This window comes from Diabrotica virgifera, chromosome 5 (genome assembly GCF_917563875.1).
Source record: "Diabrotica virgifera virgifera chromosome 5, PGI_DIABVI_V3a".
NCBI lineage: Eukaryota > Metazoa > Arthropoda > Insecta > Coleoptera > Chrysomelidae > Diabrotica > Diabrotica virgifera.
Window position 1 is genome coordinate 65948674 of NC_065447.1, and position 25686 is coordinate 65974359.

A 25686-nucleotide genomic window follows, 5' to 3' on the forward strand; every position below is an offset into this window, starting at 1 on the left:
ATGGGATTCTATCGAATCAGCCCTAAACATCTATCCTTGGATGTAGGCCTCCTCTTCCTTCTTCCATGTCTTTCTATCTTGTTTCCTTATGTCATTTGACCATTGCATCTGTGGCCTTCCACTTTTTCGTTTTTGGTTTCACGATCCCCAATTTATAATCGTCTTAGTCCACCTTTCATCCTTCTGCCGTAGGGAGTGTCCAGCGAACTTCCATTTAAGCTTTGCTACTTGGTTTGAGACATCTTTTACTTTTGTTTTGTTATGGATCCATTCGTTTTTTTTTCTGTCTGATAGTTTAATGTTCAGCATTTGTCTTTCCATGGATCTTTCTGTCTTTGCTCTTTTTTCCATATTTTCCTTTGTAACCGTCCATGTCTGGGTATGGTATTATTAAGAAAAAATACCATGACAAGACGTTCAAAAGAAATAGATCTGAATATTGAAATAAAGATACGAAAACTACAATACCTTGGCTACGTGGTGAGAGAAACAAAATACAACATTCTACAAAATATCATGCAGAGAAATATTTTAGGGAAACGTAGCGCAGGAAGTGGTTTAGTTGCTCGTCTAACCAGCTTTTTAGGGCAGTAGTGAACCGAGTTCAAGTAATCATGATGATCACCAATCTTAGAAAAAGACGGCACCTTAAGAAGAAGAAGAAAACTATGTCAAGAAACATAGTTACTTAAGAGTACAAAAACTGGATAATAAATAAGAAAACCAAAGACAAAAGAAGAAAAATAAAGATGAAGATTCTAGAGAGTAGTTGCAGAGTAATCAAGACAAGGCAGAAAAATTATAATACAGCTATACTAAAATTACAATAAATATGCACTAGAAATAAACACACCAAAATACGTTGAATGTGTGCGTGTAAATTCGTAACATTCAACGTGTCTTGGTTTGTTTATTTGTAGTGCAACTTTATTCTGCCTTTAGTATAGAAGTGTGGCTGTACTGACGCATTTTGCGACTATCTTGGACAGACAGACTTACCAACACAGAAGTATTGAAATGAATCGGCAAAGAAATGGAAATATTAAAAAATGTTAAAAGAATGGGGCAAGATCGGGGATAGAAAAGGTTTAGGTACCTAGATAAAAAATTCGGCCTGAGAGACTTAAGAGAATGGTTCCAAACACCAAAAGCTGCAAACATAATACATGCGGCATAAAACGGAGAATCCTAACATTTGGTGTTTGCCAACCTCCGGTACAAAACAAGATATGAAGAATTAGAAGAAGAAGAAGAATGAGTTAGAGCATGGAGAAGAATTGCCAGAGGCAAGGGCGACTGGTGGATTGTTATGAAGGTGGATTTGGATAATAATTACTGTGATGCCATAGTGATAATGCTGATTATGGATAATCTTTTATCAACCTTCGATGAGAACAGAGTTCAGGTAATCATCATGATCGCCAACCTTCGAAAGAACACGGCGTCTTAAGAAGAAGAAGACCATGACAACAAAATATACTGACTTACGGGTACGAACATCGCATAAGATATAAGAAAACCAAAGACAAAATGTGAGAATCCAAGATAAAAATTATAGGTAGAAGTTGTAGAGTCACAAGATAAGACAGAGTAAATAATTCAAATATTAATATGAATATAGACTCTAGACAAATCTGACGGTGTATACCTCATATCCGGGAAAATTCGAATTTTTAAGTTATAGGCTTCATAATGTTGTTCTGAAGCTATTTTCTTGTGGCATTTTTACAATTTTAACTATTTATAATTAGTCCAGAAAGCCACTGCGCATCCGCTAGGAAAAATATTCTAATTTGGAATTTTTGCACAATCTTACTCAAAAAGGACCCCTTTTAACAAATTTGCATGTTGCCAGGACCAAAAGTTAGTCAAAAATTTTTTAAACGTTTTTTTTTTTGTTTTTTTCCTAAAATTATTTTTTTTGCATGGAAAATTTTTTTTTAGGTTTTTTGGATCATACCAAACAGAAAAGGTCTTTAGTGACTTTTCTCTAAAGTTGATAGTTTTTGACATATAAGCGATTAAAAATTGAAAAATTGCGAAATCGGCCATTTTTAACCCTCAAGAACTATGTGAAAAACTGAAAATTTGAATGTTGCCAATGTAGGTAGATATTCTTTAAACATCCATTGATGAAATCCCGAAGAGTTTTTTGCAATACAATATCAAAAACCCCTTTGTATTTTAATTGCCAATCAAGCGTGCGCGACACTATTTTCCACCGTTGCATGTGTATACAGTATGGTGTAAATGAAAGGAATAAATTCGTTATTTCGTAAACCGCTGACTTTAAGGAAAAATCCCAAAACAAGTCGGCTTTTATTTTTAAGTTATGATATTGTGGCATATACAGTATACTAGTGACGTCATCCATCTGGGCGTGATGACGTAATCGATGATTTTTTTAAATGAGAATACGGGTCCTGTGCTGGCTCATTTGAAAGGTTGTTCAATTCTCTATCCAGTAATATAAACATGTACATAATTATTTATAAAGGGTGTCCAAAAATTTTTTATTAAATTAAATCATTTGGCAAATTGACAAAAAAATTAAATTATTGGACACCCTGTATAAATAATTATGTAAATGTTTATACAGCTGAATAGCTAATTGAAGAACCTTTCAAATGAGCTAGCACACGACCCCTATTCTCATTTAAAAAAATCATCGATTACGTCATCACGCCCAGATGGATGACGTCACTAGTATACCATATATGTCACAATATCATAACTTAAGAATAAAAATCGACCTGTTTCAGGATTTTTCCTTAAAGTCGCCGGTTTACGAAATAACGAATTTATTCCTTTCATTTGCACCATAGTGCATACACATGCAACGGTGGAAAATAGTGTCGCGCACGCTTGATTAGCAATTAAAAAACAAAGGAGTTTTGAATATTGTATTGCAAAAAACTCTTCGGAATTTCATCAATCGATGTTTAAAGAATATCTACCTACCTTGGCAACATTCAAATTTTCAGTTTTTCACATAGTTTTTGAAGGTTAAAAATGGCCGATTTCGCAATTTTTCAATTTTTAATCGCTTATATGCCAAAAACTATCAACTTTAGAGAAAAGTCACTAAAGACCTTTTCTGTTTGGAATGATCCAAAAAACCTAAAAAAATTTGTTCCATGCAAAAAAATTAATTTTAGGAAAAAACAAAAAAAACGTTTAAAAAATTTTTGACCAACTTTTGGTCCTGGCAACATGCCAATTTGTTAAAAGGGGCGCTTTTTGAGTAAGATTGTGTAAAAAATCCGAATTGGAATATTTTTCCTAGCGGATGCGCAGTGGCTTTAACTTTGTACTAACTCGACTATTGACTATTTGGTCTAGCAATGGGCTCCTCTTTATCTCCATTATTGGCATATTATATATTTTAGTACATATTTTATATTTTAGTATTACTTATATATCCACGTATTATTGATATTATTTATAATTTAAACAAAATTATAGTAAAGTCGGAATTTGGTATTAATTTTGAGAGTAAATTAAATGTAAGACCAAATACTTACGATATCGGGATAGTATCACGAGGTTTTTCCTGGTTTTCCCTCGTGATTTACTATGAGATCTCTAACGCGAGAATTTTAATGTCACCGTTGCATATGGTTGTCTTTTTAAAGACAGATCACATGCTATGATTTTTTTATGACGGATATTCTTGAGTTGGGGTTGATTTCATGTAATCGAATGAACTATCTTTCAGTAAAGTCGTCCCAGGAACGCAACTCATAAATATTGGCAATATCATTTTACAGTCTTCTACTTTAAAATGTATCATATGTATCTGAATTGCCGATATAAATGAGTCAAATTAAATAAATTATTAGAAGAATTTTTTTACTAAGCAACAATAGTTTTGTTTATGTTAGTAGTATTTTGTATTTTGACAACGGCACCCGATTTGGGCGTCGAAACGTTAATAAAATAAAAATCATTTTTTAATAATATTGTGGCTTATTTCCCATTATAAATAGTTAAAATATAGGCTTCATAAGTATGATCAAATGTATTTCCTATGGGAAAACGGTTTTTCAAGCTCAATAATTCGTGTAATAACTTCAGTTATCATACTTGACCTTAGATGCATCAGATACTACCTGTTAATACGTTTCAAACTTATGTTTATTGATCAAAATCGGTTAAGCCGTTTAGAAGTTATTAAGCTACAAAAGTATAATAAAACTAACGATTATTCCCGAAATGGTTTATGCAGTTGTAGTGGTTACGACGCTAAATTTGATCATCAACGGGCAATCCGAGTTCATTAACCGGCCATCCCAATATTTTTATATTTTAAGGCGGTTATCTAAAAAGCTTAACGTGTAATCGAGAAAAATTGCATTCAACTTCATACATTTAATTTATAAAAAACCTTTGAAAAACTCCTGATACAAGAATAAAAAACCTCTAAACGCCGTAAAAATGAGTGGCGCATACAATATTCCAGCTACAAAAGATCTGATATGAATATTACGTAGCGCGAAAATGTATTTTCATTTTGTTGCAAAATAAGATTTAAGTTATACTTTAAGAAAGATTTTTCCATAATATTTGCTAAATTTGAAGTAAACGCGCCACAAAAGAGTTTCAAAATTCAAACTGTATCAAAGTTACTCTTTTGTGGCTCGTTTTACTTCAAATTTAGCAAATATTATGGAAAATCTTTTAAAATAAAACTAAAATTTTATTTTGCATCAAAATGAAAATACATTTTCGCGCCACGTAATATTCATATCAGATCTTTTGTAGCTGGAATATTGTATGCGCTACTCATTTTTAACGCGTTTAGCGGTTTTTTATTCTTTTAATCAATTATACATATAGGATCACATGACCAACTTGGCAAGTAAATATAATATGAGTGGACTCAGAACACTAGATAAACAATTCATAATGAAGACCGATAGGAACTAGAAAAATATAAACACCCCTAAAATCAGTTATAATATAACTCTTCAAATCCCTAAATATTATTTGAAGTGTAAAGAATAAATCTGCAAGAATTAGCAAAATGTAATAATCTGGAGAGAATGGAGAACGAATAGAGGGCACTGGGAGAATCCTAAGCAGTAGTACTAGATATGGGCCCTTTTCTAACACACCTGTACAAACCAAAGCGGAAATGGCCAAATATTATTTACCTTCATAACAAATTACCTTGCTAACCAAACTATTAATGACATCGTTTAAATCTCATATTACAAAAAAAAATTTGCGGTCATGTTATTTATTAATCAACCGACCCATCTACTTCTGTATACTAATTTTATTTACAGTTACATCACTTTCATTTTTTTAAACTGTCATTACCTTTAAAAATTATATGTTATTATAGTACATGCAGAAGTATCGGACAAATAAGTTTTGATAGACAACATTCCTTTAAACAATTGAAGAACTAATCGAACTGTTGTGTCTTTGTTGTTTAATTTCTTTATTTCAAAATACTGGAAGTACCCCTTAAATACGCATTATCGATATTTTCTGAAATCTTATATGCATCCTATGTCTTTTAGTGACAGTATAATCGCAGCTTAGCGGTGGTAAATATCTAAGTGACTGCATCTTTATGCTTTTTCTTCTAAGTTATTATTACAATGTTGTTATATACAGTGTTTGCTGCTTTAGTTACAGTGATTAATGGATTACCTATAGAAAATACTTTGAAGAGTATCTCAGAAAGTAATCGCTTCGATGTAAGAAAAACTGGTTTTTAACATTTTATGTTGATATGAATATTCATTCAAAATTTTTGATTGATTTGCCAACTTTGTAAATACAAAAGTGTTTCCACATTTAATATATTTTATTATTGTCCATATTTTTTTTCTTACCTCTTACTTATTTTATTTTAATCCAGCAGGTCTGTCATAAATCCTTTCATACAATTTGTTTCTAAATATCTTTTCTTAAACCACATTGGTCACAAAACCTATATGTGTCTGTATAAATACAGTTTTCTTATTTTGTATTGTTTTCAATATACATATTATCAATGGTTTTATTTAAAATTTTTACTTTTAGTTTTACTTAAAAGATCGTAGACGCCAAATTTCGAGCCATTGTTTTTTAAATGCATTAATTTTTTTCGAATCCGGATAAAACTGATAGGTATTACTGAAAAATGTAACGCAGAATGAAATATTACATTATTAACGAGGGCCGACAGTATCTGAAAACTTCTTTAGTGTTTATTTTAATGTTACAGAGGTGGAAAAAAAAGAGAAAATTGATTGTGATTTTTAATTTCAAATACCTCATTCAAAAGAAACTTTTTGTTTATTCTAAGGGACTTTCGGCTCTTGGTAATAAAGTAATCTCTGTAATAAAAATATTTATTAGTTTTTTGGTCCGAAATTTTGCGCCTACGCTCTTATTTGCAAAGTTTCAAAATCCGTGTATTTTTTTCTTGTTTTATGGCCTTTGTGAACTGCGCCTATCTAGCCAGCAACACTTCTTAAAATCAACGCCTAACCAAGGATAGGGAAGGGAAAAAAACTTTTCGCACCCAGATCGTTCAGGGCGACTAATCACAGACTAAGTAGGGATACGGGGTATTATTACCAGGGCAAAGGTAGCAAAGCTAAACCTGATCTAAAGTTTCAATTTACACGACTTAACATAATCTAGAAGAATCCTAAAGATTGACGGTTTATTTAAAGCTTGTAAGTTCATCAGAATATATGGGGGATAAACGTTTTCTTGCAATAGCTGCATATTCAATAAATTTCTTTGTGTTACATATTTGTCACATGCAGAAAATATGTCACTTATTGTATTGCAATTCTCGAACAATACATATATAAAAATCCGACTGTATTACATTGATTTTATATAGATGTGCGGGATAACAGGCATGGCGAAATTTTAGTCGAGAGATAGTAACAATATCGTGCCTTGAAAAATCTAAATTTTTGTGACAATAATCTGTCGGAATTTTCGGATGTAAAAGAATATACCTTGTCAGAGAATTTATATACAGTGCGTCCATAAAGTAACGCATAAATTCATTATTTCGTAAACCGGCGACTTAAAGGAAAAATTCCAAAACAAGTCGATTTTTATTTTCAAATTACAATTATTTGGCATATATATCATACTAGTGACGTCATCCATCTGGTCCTGATAACGTCTTCGATGATTTTTTGATTTTTTTAAATGAGAATAGGGGTCATGTGATAGCTCATTTGAAAGGTTATTTAATTATCTATTTACTAATACAACCAATAACATAATTATTTATACAGGGTGTCCAAAAAAAATTTAATTAAATTAATTGAGACAAAAGGAAGAATGTATGTAACTTATTTAATTCAAAATTCGTTTTACTTTTGTCAGAAAACAGGAATACATATTTATTTGACAAATAATAAATATTGCTTTTCTCTTAAATTCAATGTTGGAGCTGCCACCCACCTGCCTCTTGGAAGTTTAACATTACTTCTTCTTCTTTAAGTACCGTGCCCAAATTTTTAGGCGTGGGTAGCTTCTATAACAATTTGCCGATATCGCTCTCGATCTTGTGCGGCATGTAACAATTGATCTGCTGATAAGCCAGTCCATTGACGAAGGTTTCGGAGCCATGAATATTTCTTTCGACCAATTCCTCTTTTTCCGTCGATCTTTCCATTGAGTATTAACTGCAGCATCCTGTATCTGCTACCTCTCATTATATGCCCCAGATATTCAAGTTTTCTCTTTTTTATCATCCTCATTAAGTCACCTTCGCCTTTAACATTACGCTTAAGCGAAAATCAATGTTTATTTTTAAATAAAACATTTTTATGTTTTCTAGCACCGATAAAATATATTTAGAATTAAAAAAATTACTTACATTCATCTTTTTGTACCAATTAATTTAATTAAAAAAAAACATTTTTTGGACACCCTGTATAAATAATTATATTAATGTTTATTATTATTAAATAGAGAATTACATACCCTTTCAAATGAGCTATTACATGACCCCTATTCTAATTAAAAAAAATCATCGATTACGTCATCACGCCCAGATGGATGACGTCACTAGTATGGTACGTATGCCAAAAAATCGTAATTTAAAAATAAAAATCGACCTGTTTCGCTATTTTTCCTTAAAGTCTCCGGTTTAGGAAATAATGAATTTATCCGTTACTTTATAGACGCACTGTAGTACTGATTCCATTGAAGTTTCCAGTTATCATGTATTCTGGTTTTACTTATGGTTATACATTCTTGAAGTTCTTCTTCTTCTTTGGGTGCCGTCTTGTTAGCGAAGGTTGGCGATGACTTTTGCAAAGTCTTCTCTATTTTGGGCTTTTCTTATTAGGACTTGAAAGTCTAATCCTATCCATTCTTTGATGTTGCGCAGTCAGGTCATTTGTCGTCAACCCGGGTCGCGTCTTAATTCTATTTTCCCTTCCATAATAAGTTGGAGGAAGTTATACCTGTCGTGTCTAAATATGTGTCCAAGATAAGATGTTTTACGTTTGTTGCCAATTTCTGTGAGTTCACGTTCTCTATTCATACGCCTTAAAACTTCTTCATTTGTAACGCGGTCGATCCATGGAATTTTCAGCATACAACGAAATACCCACATCTCAAAGCTCTCTAAACGTCGTAACCAGCAGACTGTTAACGTCCAAGCTTCCACGCCGCGCAACAGTACACTATATACTTAACATTTTATCATGCGGTATCGTATGGACAGATCAAGATTGCGGGCAGTGAATAACTGTCGCATCTTTAAGAAGGTGTTTCTTGCCTGTTCTATTCTACATTTAATCTCTTGGTCTTGGTCTAAGGTTTCATGTATCCAACATCCTAGGTACTTAAACTTGTTCACTTGTTCAAGGAGATTGTTGTTGTCTAGGATGTTTATAACTGGTGTGTGCTTTTTTGAAATTACCATTGTTTTAGTTTTTTTTTACATTCACCTTGAGGTCATATAGTTCTTCTTCTCGCACTACTTTGGTTAACAGAATTTGTATTTCTTCTTCACTTCCAGCAATCAGTACTGTATCATCGGCGTACCTGATGTTGTTCACGATTTTTCCATTGACTCTTATGCCTTATTGTGCGTCATCTAGAGCTCGTGCAAAAATTTCCTCTGAGCACAAGTTGAATAATAATGGTGATAATATACAACTTTGTCTAACTCCTCTTTCGATGCTTGTGGTTTCAGTATCACCCATTTCGGTTCTAACAGAGGCGTTTTGATTACAGTAGAGTTCACGTATTGTATTAATGTCGTTTGGATCCAGGTTCTTTTTTGCAAGCATCCTATTAGCTGATCATGTTTGACTTTGTCAAAAGCCTTTTCATAGTCTATAAAGCACAAGTAGACACCTTTTTGTTGATCTCGACACTTTTGCATGAGAACATTGAAACTGAACAAAGCTTCTCGACTGCCCATACCGTTTCGAAAGCCAAATTGTTCCTGACCCATATCATTCAATGTTTCCTCGCCACTGAAAATGCTGTCTTTTGCCAAATGATCTACCTCTTCATTATTTTCCAATATGAGCTTTTATCCACGTGAATACTATATTACTATACTTAACTCTTTAATATAGGGATTAACGTTAACATAATTTACGTCTAGTTGACTAGAGAAACTTTTTAAAACTGATAATGAGTCGGATAATGTTTATTTGTTTGAGATTTTTACTTTCGGCGTATTGACATGCTTTTATGATAGCTATGGTTTCTGCTGAAAATATTGATGTATTGGAATTAAGTTTAAATTTTTCTTTAACATCTAGTGATGGTATATAAAATGCACAGCCCACACCATCACTTTGTTTTGAAGCATCGGTATATATTTGTAGGTAATTAGGGTATTTTGCAGTATAATCATTAAGGGTAGTTTTGCTAATTGTATGACGTTCAGAATATGAGGGAATTAGAATTATTGATGTTTCTAAAGCCTGAAACAAATCCGATTGAGGTGGTTTTTTAATAATTTTGCTAATATTGCAAGTATTACGAAATGCTGAACATAAGGTGGGAGAGGTTTTTTTAGACCAATATTTTATTGTTAAATCGAAATAATTTAGTGCAGAAAATTATTTATTATTTAATATTGGGTCTTTTATATAGGATTTTAGAATAATTCCATGTATTTATTCATCATTTAATCATTGTGGATCTTCCACAAACAACTTCATTCATTTTCTTCTAACTAATGTTTGCGAATCTTATATTTATAATATTATGTTATATCTTGCAATATTTTTAAATTATTTTTATTTGAGTCACTGAGGGGTTTTTCTAGTTAAACATTTATTTCGCAACGTTTGTTGTCCAAGTATTCCAAATACACTTACTTTATGTCAACTAAAAAACATTCCCTTTCTTCATATGCCTTAAGGATATTGGCGATCTTGATGGACCATTTTACTCTATCTGCAGTGGTTCTGAAGAGTCCTATTAGTACATGCGGTGAGACCGCTCCCGTCTGAAAAAAAAATTCTGATTCGGTTTCTTTGTGGATTCCTATTCAAAAATGTCCCATTTAAACAAATCTGAAGGGTGCCGGGCAGAATTTTTGGGCACAAATTGTTTAAACAATTTTTTTAAACAAATACAAAAGATCATGTTTTTTTGCTTTGGAACATATATTTTTAGATTTCTTGGGTCAATCTAAACTTCTAAACAAGAAAGGTTTCTTGTAATTTTTCTCAGAAATTGATAGTTTTGGAGTTATAGGCGATTTAAAATCTTAAAAAAGCGAAAATACGCATTTTCGAGGCTTAAAAACTCATATTTAAATTAGTATTTTTGAGGTTCTCTGACACTTAGATTGAAGACTGATAAAAAACGCATTTTCGGATTCTAAATCGCTTTATAACTTTAAAACTATTAACTTTTGAGAAAAATGTCAAGAAACTTATTTTATTTAGAATGCCCCAAAGGATCTAGAGAAAATATTTTTCGGAGGAAAATAGGAGATTTTTGAAACGGAGCGCGCCACACCGGCAAAAAAATCGGATACACACGCATATTTAACAATTAAAAAACAACGGTATAAATTAAAGTTAGACGCGATCACTCTTCAGAATCTTGAAGCTAAATATTTAGTTTTCAATTTAAGTATATGCATTTTTCAGAAATTAAATCGCCTATAACTCGAAAACTATCAATTTCTGAGAAAATTTACAAGATACCTTTCTTGTTCAGAATGACCCACAAAACTCAAAAATATATAAACAAACTGGAACATGAAGTAAAACCACTTCTACATAGAAGTGGTTTTACTTCATGTTCCAGTTTGTTTAACTATAAGGTATACAGCCAACCCAGGGAACCACCCCTTTTAGCCAAAATATATGTTCTGGAGCAAAAAAACTTGATCTTTTGTATTTGTTCAAAAAAATTGTTTAAACAGTTTCTGTCCTAAAATTCCGCCCGGCACCCTTCATATTTGTTTAAAGGGGACATTTTTGAATAGGAATGCACAAAGAAACCGAATCAGAAATTTTTCCAGACGGGAGCGGTCTCACCACATGGACTATATTATTGTTTTTCCATTCCGCCGCTTAAAATTTTTACCCGTGTTGAGCTGCCCCCCCCCCCACTTGCAAAAATCAAAAAACAAATAGCCCTGATTTATGAGCTCTCATATTCCTTAAACTAAAAATTTTGAGCTCGTTCCACTGAGCAGGAATTTGATACTTTAGTGGGGGGGCTGAGTCAGCCCCCCCACTACTTAAAAATAGGAATATTGAATCGGTTTTTGCGGCAGAATTACGAGCTATTTATGAGCTCTTGAAATTATATAGTTTCGATTTTTGAGCCCATCCCCTTCACCCCCAAACAACCCTTTAATTGATTTAACTTAAGAGAAAATGCTGAGAAAACTTAAAATATATCGTATTGCGGATATAATTCCTATAGCTTATATACTCTAAGAATAAACTATTAAATCACGTGCATTTCGATTATTGAGCTACAACCCCTTCCCAAGAAAACCACCCTATCTTCCCGGCTTAAGAGAAAGTTGTACTTAAAACGCATTAAACTAAATATGTGGCGACTACATATCATTGAATAATTTATAAGCTTCCAAATTACGCGCATTTAGATCAGTAAATTGCAATTTATTTTGTATAGTGCAGTCACTAAAGATAAAAATCAACGATTATCTTCAATTTCGGTGAACCTTCATCGATTTTCACGAAAATTGGTCAGTGGTTAGAGGATACGTCAAGAAACAAAGGTGACATGGTACCACCTTGCGCCTTTACCCTGAGGGTGGATACCGCCCCTTCTCGTGGGTGAAAATTATTTTATTAAAAATAATTTCACAAATCAATAAAAGAACAAATTAAAAGCAAAATTTATTATATAAAGTTAATAAAATAAGTCAATACTTTTTAAGTTATCAAAGATCAACGATTTTAATTATTGGTGAAAAAAATGCATGTTATGAAGCGGTTTTTCGTAAATCGCTGAAAAACTGTAAGTTTTTACAAAAAAGTTAATAGTAGTTTAATTCGTATAGCTTATATTCTAAGAATAAACTCTTAAATCACGCGCCTTTCGATTATAGAGCTACAACCCCTTCGCAAGAAAACCATCCCATATTCCCGGCTTAAGAGAGAGTTGTACTTAAAATAATTTAAATTAATTATTTGGCGACTACATATCGTTTAATAATTTATGAGCTTGCAAAATATACGCATCTCAATTATTGAATTGCCATTTTCTTTCTATAGTGCAGTCACTGAAGGTAAAAATTAACTATGACCTTCGATTTCGGTAAATCTCTATTCATTTTCACGAATTAACAATAACGACTTGGGGTTTTAACCTGGGGTATATGTCACCCCTTCTCGGGGGTGAAAATTACTTTATTAAAAATAACCCCACAAATCAAGAGAGGGACAAATTGTAAGCAAAATTTGTTATATAATGTGATTAAAATAAATCAATACTTTTTGAGTTATTAAAGATCAAATATTTTAATTTTTGTGAAAGAAAATGCATGCTTTAAAGCGATTTTTCATAAATAACTCAAAAACTGTAAGTTTTTACAAAAAAGTGTTCATCACTAAAATTGAAGCTAATAAAAAATATAATAAATTGCTTACTTGAAAAACCTTTTAATGTTAATTTAAAGTAAGTTATGGGTAATTAAAAGTATATTTTTTTCTGCGACTGTTCAAATCTAAGGATTCAAGCTTAAATAACGGGAGAGAGTTGCATTTTATAACACTTAGGTACTAAATACTTGTCAAAGTACTTAGAAATACCTATCAAAAATAAACTCCAGAAAAAGTTGATAGTATCAAAATCCGCTCACCAATTTTCGTGAAAATGAATGGAGATTTACCGAAATCGAAGGTCATAGTTGATTTTTACCTTCAGTGACTGCACTATAGAAAGAAACTGGCAATTCAATAATTGAGATGCGTATATTTTGCGATCTCGTAAATTATTAAACGGTATCTAGTCGCCAAATAATTAATTTAAATTATTTTAAGTACAATTTCTCTTAAGCCGGGAATATGGGATGGTTTTCTTGCGAAGGGGTTGTAGCTCAATAATCGAAAGGCGCGTGATTTAAGAGTTTATTCTTAGAATATAAGCTATACGAATAAAACTACTATTAACTTTTTTGTAAAAACTTACAGTTTTTCCGTGATTTACGAAAAACCGCTTCAAAACAATAATTTTTTTCACGAATAATTAAAATTTTTTATCTTTAATAACTTAAAAAGTATTGACTTATTTTAATAACTTTATATAATAAATTTTGCTTATAATTTGTTCTTTTATAGATTTGTGCAGTTATTTTTTATAAAATAATTTTCACCCACGAGAAGGGGCGGTATTCACCCTCAGGGTAAAGGCGCAAGGTGGTACCATGTCACCTTTGTTTCTTGAGGTATCCTCTAACCACTGACCAATTTTCGTGAAAATCGATGAAGGTTCACCGAAATTGAAGGTAATCGTTGATTTTTACTTTCAGTGACTGCACTATACAAAATAAATTGCAATTTACTGATTTAAATGAGCGTAATTTGGAAGCTTATAAATTATTAAATGATATGTAGTCGCCAAATAATTAATTTAATGCATTTTAAGTACAACTTTCTCTTAAGCCGGGAAAATAGGGTGGTTTTCTTGCGAAGGGGTTGTAGCTCAATAATCGAAATGCACGTGATTTAATAGTTTATTCTTAGAGTATATACGCTATAGGAATTATATCCGCAATACGATATATTTTAAGTTTTCTCAGCATTTTTCTCTTAAGTTAAATCAATTAAAGAGTTGTTTGGGGGTGAAGGGGATGAGCTCAAAAATCGAAACTATATAATTTCAAGAGCTCATAAATAGATCGTGATTCTGCCGCAAAAACCGATTCAATATTCCTATTTTTAAGTAGTGGGGGGGCTGACTCAGCCCCCCCCCCCACTAAAGTATTAAATTCCTGCTCAGTGGAACGAGCTCAAAATTTTTAGTTTGCGGAATATGAAAGCTCATAAATAGCTCATAAATCAGGGCTATTTGTTTTTTAATTTTTGCAAGTGGGGGGGGGCAGCTCAACACGGGTAAAATTTTTCAACCACGACGTGCGTCTTCTCCCCGGTTCTCTATTTCCTTCCACTTTCCCTTGTATAACAACTAATCGTATCAACTAATATTTTATTTTTCTTTGTATGTGACCAAAGTAGGTCATGTTTCTTTCTTTCATAGGGTTGATTATTTCTTTTTTTTTTTTTTCATCTTTCGTAACCCGGGAGCAGTCGCGCCGTTAGAAAAAATCTAACATTTTACCCTTTTCCGTGATAACTTGATGGACACTTTTGCAACTTAACTTTCCACTCGTAAGTGCCTCAAGGAAGATTGTAGTAATGCGTGGACAATTTTTTATTTTTTTTTTATTTTTTATTTTTAACATAACAAGTAAATAAAAATATTATAAAATAGAAATTTGTTTTAAATTCGTATTTAAATTCGTATTGTGAGATTTTTTCACTACGCGCGACTGCTTACTTGTACGTGACAGAAGTGACCACGACTACTCCCGTGTTAATATTTCCGTGTTCATTACGTGTTATGTCCATGATATTTTCCACATTTTTCGGTAACACCACATCCCAAAGCTGGCAAGTCTTTTCTGTTGCGTCCGTAATTGTCCAGGCTTCAACTCCATATAAAAGGACAGGTAATATGTAGCATCTTAATACTCTAGTTCTAATTTCTATCTCCAGTTCTCCATTGCATAATACAGTTTTCATCTTATTGAAAGCGCTTTTGTAAATTTTAATGCGTCGTTTTATTTCGAGGATGCGGTCCCATTGTTCATTTTGCTGATATTAAATAATCAAATTTTTGAACACATTTATATTTAATTTAATCATCTATAAATCTTTATTTGATTCTCTTTCTTCAACACTCAAAAAAATTTAGTTTGTAATACTGATTAACAGTGATTACTGAATAGTGTTTCGTTGTCACAACAATTTAATTTGTTGTTTCAATGAACTTTTAGACATTGACGAATGTATTTGGTTATTGTCACAATGATTGAATAATAATTGTGAGAATAAATAGAGTACATTAATCAATAACACTCAATTTATTCAGCCAATAACTTAGTTTCGTATATTTAATAAATACTGTTAATTCTGGCAGCAATTCACGTTCTTGATTTCGTAGATGACAAGCAATTACCTTGGTTTATCGTGACAACGTACAGATTTTATTAAAACAATGTACAAATGTTGTTAATATAGAGTAATATATGATTATTGAATAGATGTAAATTAATTGTTGTGACAACGAATGCATTAATCAATCTACTACTGCATTTAATACCCACAATCAATGCGGTCATTGTGACAATAATCGTAGTTGTTGAGACAATAAATGTTTTGCTTGACCATTTGAAAGTTAACGGCTTTTCCTTATCGTGACACCCCTAGCTTCTCTGTGTTACCGAAGTGCCGAATAAGAATTGCATTTCGTTGTCAAGTGTAGTCCGTAGTAGAAGGAAGTTTTTGTGTGTCTATTATCGTGAAATTTCGGTCGAATTCTTTTTAAATGTATTCATTTTTTTCGAATCCTGAGAAAACTAATTATTATTTTTGAAAATTTAAATGCAAAATAAAATATTACATTATTATCGAGGGTCTGAAGTCCCTGAGAACCTCTATAATGATTATTTTAATAAGTCACAGGGGTGAAAAGGAGAAAATTTAGTATGATTTTTAATTTCAAATAGGCATACCATTCAACAGAAACTTTTTGTTTATTCTAAGGGATTTTCTGCCCTCGGTAATAATGTAATATTTTATTCTGCGTTTAAATTTTTCAAAAATACTTATTAGTTTTCTCAGAATTCCAAAAAAAAATGAATGCGTTTAAAAAGAATTCGATCGGAATTTTGCACCTGCGCTCTCAAAAAGGATTAAAGTGTTATACATTTTTGGAATCACTATTTCAAACGCTTTTAAATAAGCTGTCACATGACGTACTTTCCCATTAAAAAAAATCAAAGTTACGCCGCGCCTGTCACCTGAACGGGGGATCGTGTAAAGTTCGAAACGTTGATGTTATAATATACTTTGATTATTTTAAAAATCGACCTGTCCGAGCGTTTTGCTTATGTGCTAAAAATAAATAAGTTAATAAGAGGGTGGGGGGAGTGTACCACTTATTTCAGTACACTGTATAAGCATTGATTATAAATATTCCTCTTCTATGTATTTATTAATCAATGGTATAAGTGAAATCATATGAAAAATCACACAGTGTAAAGTCCTTTAGTTTAAGGACAAATAAGGGGGATTTAAAAAATTATTATTAATCAATTAATATCATACATTGGGCTACTGCATTCAGTAATTATTAATATAAAATACGTTCATAGTAGGAATGAACGAAACTGATTGTAAGAATGAATAGAATTGCTTGTAAGAAAAACAGTATTTATTGTGGGAATGAACGGAATTAATTGTAACAATAAACGGAAATAATTGTAGGAATAAACGAAATACGTTAGGAGAAATAACACTGTTATTGACACAACGAATAGTCTTCGTTGGTCAATTAACGACGTTGTCCTTTCAATAAATATTGTTCGTTGACTCAGTGAACAGAGTTCGTAATATCAATAAAGAGTGTTCGTTGACTCAGTGAACAGAGTTCGTAATACCAATAAAGTGATATTATGGTATACATAATAAATGTTCATCCATTCAATAAACGTAATACATTGGCTCAACGAACGAAAATAATGAATTGATGAACATCGTTTTGTTGTCCCAATAAAACCAAGAATTGGACAAATTTTAAGTATTGCGTTTGTTTTCTGAATTAACATTTTTATTGATATCACGTACCTTTTTCGTTGAGTGAACTAGATTAGAGGATTCACATGTTTGTCGTGTTATAGTATTAGCTGTTTTCTTTCAGTTCTTCCGCTACGTATTCATTTCTCTACCAAATCATATAATAAAATCATGTCTGAGACCTCCCACTGAGATCTTAGAATTATCTGATAGCTGCCTTTACCCAGCTATTAGATCGATGCAGCAAAATTAATGTGGTCTTATCAGACGCGCCGAGAGGGCGGTACAGCCGGTACATTTTACCGGTGCCCGGCGATGTAAGGGGCCCGTCGTCGTCCAGACCAAAGGCGTAATTTTTCTGTTTTTTCTTTGCTTTTCAAATGAAATTTTTCATTTGAGAGCGATATACAAGGATAATATTATCCTTAGTATATCGCTTTGGCTCTGGAATCTCAATGTTCTCCAATAGATTTACTTATTAAAATTAAACATCTCAAATATATAATTGGAATCATTATTTCCTAACGTCGTTATTGCGTTAAGAATATTTTGCACATTAACCGGTGATAGTAGCAGAAGGGAAAAGATCCTTTAATGATCTTTCTCGTATAAAACCTGCTATGAGATCTACAATGAAATATGATCGGTTAACTGGTCTGGCAACTTCGTGCATTGAGAACGATTTGTAATATCATGCGATTTTTCTAAAATTAGAGACATCTTTGCCAATCAGAAAACTCGAACAGCTTCTGTATTATAAATAGTGTTTTCACCCAATTTTGAAGAAATGTGATAACGTTGAATTATCCACGTCCGTCTGTCCGTACGTCTGTATGTCTGTCTGTCCGTAAACTCAACTCCTCCGTCATTATACCAGGTAGAATGACAAACGAGGTGTCGAATGAAAACCATCCTAGGATGGTATTAAAGATGAGAAATTTGACCTAGGACTTCCGGTTTTAGAAATGCGATCGGAAGTACTGTTTTAAAGTAGTCACCGGAATAGTACAAGTGATATATTATTCGACGCGCCTTCGCAAGACGAGAACAAATATATACTTTAGGTTTCATGCCTGTCTGTCCCTCTGTCCGTCCGTCCGTCCGTCCGCGAATATAACTCCTCCGTTATTAATACAGATAGAATGACATATATGGTGTCGAATAAAGGGTTATAACCCAAGGATGGTATTAAAGACGAAAAATTTCGGACTTCCGGTGTTAGATTTGCAACCGGAAGTACTGTTGGTACTGATATATCATTAGATGTGTCTTTGCAAGATGAGAACAAACGTATACTTTTGGTTCTTATATCATTTCCGGTTAAAAAGTTCTAACCGGAAGTGCTGTATTATAGTCGCAGAAATAGTACATGTGACACATAAATCGAACCGTATCGAAAAGTCGAGTTTGAATCTTTAGTTCCGGTTTTGGAGTCATTTCTCTTTAAAAAATTATGACCCAAAGTTTTGTAAAAATGACTCAAAATTAGTGAAATCGTATATCAATCGACGCAAAGTTACACGAAGAGTTCAACTATCGACTTCCAGCTCTACTATCGCTTACTTTGGGGAAAAGCTAGGGGGGAAAATTTGCTACGAAGTAAATTACTTGTTTGCACGAATATAAATATAATCAAAATTTAATAAATTTTTTATTTGAAATGTTTTTTATTATTTAGTATTGATAATTTTATTTCTATAAAAATTAAATAATTTTTTTCGCTCTTCGCTTTTTGCCGGGGGCCGCTCTTCATTTCTTACCGGGGCCCGCTCATACCTCTCGGCGGCCCTGGGTCTTATTATTCTTACTGCACCATCTCCTTTTAAAAATTCTAGCTTTGTAAACGTCTCCACGAAAGAAGATTTCTGCGGATAAGCTGTCAAACCACCTCCTCAGGTCTTTCAGTCATGAGTTCTGGAGTCTTACTAATGAATTTTTGCCCTGTACTTTATCTTCCAACTTAGTTTGAAGTAGTTCATACCTTTCGCCACTCAACAAATTCAAGTATTATTTTTCTCTCTTTTGTTATGCTTAATAATTCTTTTTATTTACTGATGATCAGAAGTACCTTATCATTGGTAATTTTTGTGTCCATGGAATTCTCAGCATTCGTCTGTACCAATAAGAATGACTCTCGGCCATATCTCAGGAACCGTTTATAGTACAGCTTTAAAAAAAATATTTGTAACAAAAATTGCATCGGGAAATGCCTGGAAACTATTTTCATAATTGTAGGTCCACCGCTAGAGGGCGTAATTGAATATCAAAAATTAAAAAATCAAAATTTTACAAAATTTACCTAATGAAAGTGCACTTAAAATCCAATCATCATATTCTTCATAAAATTTTGCACATATTTGATTTCACAAGTTTAACTCTACCTTTGCAAATAAGAGGTGAGGTTGAGCGGGAACCTTCTTATGAAAAAATGGCTGTAAGTCCGGTTCTGCTAAATCGAATTTTGCTTACTTGGTCTTGTTGAAAATAGCTCTTTTTCGTCAATGTTAGTGTCTTATTTTCGAAAAAGCCTAATAAGTAATATGCCAGCTAGTAGGCGTTATTTAATTATTTTCAGAAATCTAGTTTGCTTTGGAGAATATTAAATACAAGTATGCATTTTTAATCCTGTATTACAAAATTAGACAAAATTAGCAACATAACACCGAAAACCGCATGTCCATACCTTTTTTCTATCTCGAGATATCTTAAGAAACGTGTAAATTTTAAACAACTGTTAATGTCACCGGTAAACGAAATTAAGGAAAAGTAGTGTGCTATGGAAAAACAAAGAAATATTTTCCAGATGTAAACGTATATAATTAATTAAAACCACAATAAGACAAACAACACTATGTATAAAATATAACAAAGAAATAAAAGCAACTACTTACTTAGTGACGACCTAAATGTTCAAATTGTTGCCCATCATTTTCGATGCAAGCATTTACTCTTTCAAAAGTAGATTGAACAGAAGTCTCAGTTTCTGCTTTCGCAATGCTTTGTATGGCGTTTCGTATTCTCTAGATTCTAGATAATGTTTTCTCGGGTAGTGGGCCTAGCGGCAAAAACAATGTCTTTAATCCGTCTCCATAAATAAAAGTCTAAAACAGTTAAATCTGTTGCTAAATATTAAATCTACTATTGAAAGAGTAAATGCTAGCATCGAAAATGGGCAACAATTTGAACATTTAGGCAGTCACTAAGACTAAGTAAGTAGTTGCTTTAATGTCTTTGTTATATTTTATAGTGTTGTTTGTCTTATTGTTGTTTTAATTAATTATATACGTTTGCATCTGAAAAATGTTTATTTGTTTTTTCCATAGCACACTACTTTTCTTTAATCTCGTTTACCGGTGACAGTAACACAGTTATGTTTAAAATTTACACATTTCTTGAGGTATCTCCAGATAGAAAAAAGGTATCGACATGCGGTTTTCAGTATCATGTTGATAATTTGGTCTAATTTTGTAATACATGATTAAAAATGCATACTTGTATTTAATATTTTTCAAAGAAAACTAGATTTCTAAAAATAATTGAATAACGCCTCCTAGCTTGCATATTACTTATTAGGCTACTTCGAAAATAAGACACTTACATTGTTTTCACTTACTTATTTGCAAAGGTAGACTTAAACTTGTGAAATCAAATATACACAGAATTTTATGAAGAATACGATGATTGGATTTCCAGTGCCCTTTCGTTAGGTAAATTTTGTAAAATTTTGATTTTTTAATTTTTGATATTCAATTACGATGTCTAGCGGTGGACCTACAATTATGAAAATAATGTCCAGGATTTTCCCAAGGCAACTTTTGTTATAAATATTTTTTTCTCAAAGCTGTACTATAAACGATTCCTGAGATATGGCCGAGAGCCATTCTTATTGGGACACCCGGTACATATTAGGCATCGATTCTGTTTTCTGTTTTGAGAATCTATTGTCCTACTTTCTAAGCCATAAAGCAAGATAGAGAGACCGTAACATCTAATAGTTCGGATTCTGAGCTCTAAACAAAGACCTGATCATGTAAATAATGTTTTTAGGTTTATGAGCATTTTCCTTGCTTGTACGATTCTTGGTTAGGCTTTCTTTTAATGGGTTTTACTGGCAGTCGATATTTGCTCCCAAATATTTTATGGAAGTTACCTGTTCTATTATTTGTCCCTTGGCATACAAGTGCACGTTTACTGGTAATATCTTTGAAAATACTCGAATTTTAGTTTTGGAAACGAATAGACCATGCAGAGGACTTTATGAAGAATAACTTTTTTTCGTAAACTTGATAATAAAAAAGTTTCCCATATGGTTCCAAGTTACGCAGACACACTTTATATTTATATAAAGCAAATATTGCGCTATGATATACTACCACATTTATTATATTATGTAGTTCTTGAACGTTGCTTACTATTAAGGTCGCGGCATATTTTCTTGCACGAATCGTTTCTAGCACGTAGCGTTTAATTTCCGACAAACAATGATTTTAAAGGTTTTAAATATGAACAATTCACACTGTCTGGAACGTATCATATTAGAAACCTCTTTGTAAAATCGGAGACTACGCTACGTGTTGGAAATGATTCGTGCGTGATAATATGCCGCGACCTTTAGGACGACCACATCAGCGTACCTGATTTTGTTCATGCTGGTTCCGTTAATCTTGATTCCACCTTGGACCTCATCCAATGCTTCTTTGAATATAGACTCCTAATACAGATTAAATAAGTGCGGTGATAAGATGCAACCTTGTCACACTTCTTACCGGATTTTTCTATCTTCGAATGTTATGTACTCTATTTTAGTAATTTCCGTTTGGGGCCAATATAATTTTGAGATAAATCCTAAATTGAGTGTCACCCATCTGAAACTCACACTTCTTCGTGTATCGATAATTCTGAGAAAAGTATTAAGTACAAGAGACATTAAACTTATAATTCGATAGTCATCGCATCGCATTATGAAGAATTGGGTTTTTTGGTGGTGTTACGAATGTAGAATTTGAGCCAATCTGATGGTATTTTATTGTGTGATTTTATTTAGTTGTCCGTAATTAATTTAAGTACTTCCACATTGATATTGCCCGGACCAGTGGCTTTTCCGTTTATCTCAGCTTTTACTGCATTACTAACTTTTTCTTTGGTTATTTCTGGACCATTTTCATTTAGTCGATCATCTTTGGATTGTGCAGAACAAGGTATATCGTCGTCAAAAATTGTCTGAGTGTATTATTTTTATCTCTTCACTTTTAGTCTGGGAGCTGGGAGCGGATTTTGTATATGATAAGTAATATGGAAAAACTATACGGGGATATGTTGAATTAGTTGTGTAATGACTTTCCCCAACGGCCGGAAACCAGAGTGGGGGACGAGGGTAGTTATAAGGGGTCAAAGTCACGGTTTTTATTATTTTTTTTTGTGACGCTTATGATCAAAATAGTGCACCAAAATTTGGGAATAAGTATGTCATGACGTAACTAAGTAAAATCTCTGGGGGCGAAATGCTGCGTGGTCGATAAAGGGGTGGGGGTAGGGGTAAGTATAAAAAATGGTCGACGTTAGTGCACAAAAATTTGGGAATAAGTAGATCATGACATATCTAAGTAAAATCTCCAGGGGCGGAACGCTGCGTGGGGGACAAATGTTGTGTTGCGCCACAAAAAAAATAATAAAAACTGCGACTTTGACCCCTTAAAACTACCCTTGTCCCCAAATCTGGTTTCCGCCCCTGGAGATTTTGCTTAGTTACGTTATGATCTACTTACTCCCAAATGTTGGTTCACTATCTCAATCACGAACGTCACAAAAACCCCCTTATAATTTTTATATTCACCCCTGCCCTCTTCCCTTTGTCGGCAACGCAGCGTTCCGCCCCTGAAGATTTTACTTAGTTACGTCATGACCTACTCATTCCCAAATTTTGGTGCACTATCTCGGTCATGAGAGACACAAAAAAAGAATAAAAACCGCGACTTTGACCCCTTATAACTACCCTCGTCCTCCACTCTGGTTTCCGCCCGTTGGGGAAAGTCATGTACACAACTAATTCAACATATCCCCGTATAGTTTTTCCGGGTCTACCCCAAAATCCCGACAGCCAAAATCCCAACAACGAAAATCCCAACGGCCAAAATACCGACAAGCCAGAATCCCGACAGCCCAAAATCCCGACACGCCAGAATCCCCACAGGTTTGATAAGTTTCTTTTTAACATATAATTACATTTATTTCTGGAGTTTTGTTGATGGCCATCTGTTTTTTATTTTTTGTAACTAAACAAAAGTATTTACCATTTAATATGAACTAATTTTCTAAGTAAAATTTCTAACATGGGTATATCAATTAAATTATTTTTTTTGCCAATATATAGTCCAATAATTTTGTGTATAATCATAATATCCTGAATTCAAGTTTATTTTCATAAAATAGATATTATCATGTCACTTACAACCTTCCATTTCAGCAAGTATAGCTTTTGTATTATAAAATAAAGTGTTTAATAATTTTTTCTTTTAAAATACATAATAATTAGTACCCGTACTTATTAGTAAGTAATTAATTTTTCAATTTCAATACTCTATAATATGATTTGGTTTTGCCTTTGAAAAGGAAACAATAAATATTCAAAATGTAGTGGTCGGGATTTTTGCTTATGCGAGGATTGTTGCATGTCGGGATTCTGGCGTGTCGGTGTTTTGGCCGTCGGGATTTTGGCAGTCGGGATTTTGGCTGTCGGGATTTTGGGCGCCACCGAGTTTTTCCATATTACTTATCACGAGCAAAATCCGCTTCTATCTCTCCGACTATAATGACTTACATTAAACAAAACCCTTCATATAATACTACTTTATTTTGCAACTTATTTTCTATTCTTTATCTATTTTTAGGACTTTGATAACTATATTCCACGTTACGACAATATTCCGAACTTTAGTCATCCAAATCTAAGTCATCATCATAACGAAACCCACGTTTTACCAGCTTCAAGTCATAATGACAACTTTTTTGACACTTTCACTGAAGATGACAACTTTATCAATACGTTTACTGATATACCAGTGATACCAGTCATATTCACCGATACTCCATTGGTTGTACATGTAAGTACTACCGAAGCAATTAATTTATTCACAGGAGAGGAGGAAAAAGGTCCAGAAATACATAAAGATATCGATACCACTCCACATGGTACACACATAACTGACCTTTTGACAAGCAGTATCAATGATATTGAATTTAACAATGATCAAGAGTATCCAAGTATTATCGTTACCAATGTTAGTGACTACGGAAAAAACGAAGGTGTAAGTATTACATTTTTTAAATAAAATATTGTTCTGAAGCTATTTCTTTGTGACATCTTATGTAATCTCTTATTTTATTTGGCAATAGAGCCACAATTTTTTTTTAAATTAAATTTATTTGATGTTTAGACTTCCACTTCGGAAACCGTTATCAAAATTCAGAATATTAATAAATTAAACAAATTTTTGTTTTCTGTTGCTTGGTAAAAATATTCTTCTATTAATTTAATTTTATCTGACTCATTCATATTGACAATTTAGACATATACATTTTAAAGTAGACGATTTTAAACAGATATCGCGAAAATGAATTAGTCAGATAAAATTAAATTATTAGAAGAATTTACCAAGCAACAAATACAAAAATTTGTTAAATTTATTAATGTTTTGTATTTTGATAACAATTTCCAAAGTGAGAGTAGAAACGTCAAATAAATTTAATTTCGAAATAAAAAAGTGGTTTATTCCCAAATAAAATAGTAATTTAAATAAAATATTAGTTTATTATTTCATTACATGTCACTTGGTTTCAAGACTAAATTCATAGCGCCCCTTACATTGAAAAGTTTAAAAATATTAATAACTAATAACTAATTTGTTATTAACTTCATATTAATGTTACCATTGTTTTAATTGTAATTTCCCATGGGATAAATATCATCAATAGATATTCAACAAATTATATGAAGGTGGGGCATAATTTAAACGAAAAAATATATATAATTATAAAAAATTATAATGAAAAATGTATATAGGGTGCGCCAAAACTCTGACGTTTGTTTGTTGCGGCCAAACTATGGATTAAGAAAAATGTAACGTAATGATCCAAAGTTGTGTTTATTTAAATAGAACACCCAGTATATGAAAGGATGGGGTGCTTTTATAAAATTATAAGTTTAAATTTAATAATTTTCGAGGTATTTACGCATTTACTAAGAAAAATGGCAATATTTAAAGGGATGTGAATTAGATTTCCAAGGTCACAAAAATATTTATGACATATCAAAGTTTTTCTAGTGTAGTATGTTTTTTAAATAATTTCACGTCTTTAACATTACTACAAGGCACAAAATTAAAAGTGTGAT

General features: G+C 32.5%; 1 protein-coding gene across 1 annotated transcript in view; it reads left to right on the plus strand.

Moving 5' to 3' along the window:
• Nucleotides 1–1309: 1309 nt before the first annotated feature.
• The window catches only part of LOC114325157 (uncharacterized), a 111251-nt gene continuing 86874 nt past the window's right edge, over nucleotides 1310–25686 (plus strand). Inside the window, exons 1-2 of the mRNA XM_050651933.1 lie at nucleotides 1310–1405; nucleotides 24185–24601. Of these exons, the coding sequence (XP_050507890.1) occupies nucleotides 1310–1405; nucleotides 24185–24601 (513 nt within the window). The remainder of the gene's footprint in view (nucleotides 1406–24184; nucleotides 24602–25686) is intronic.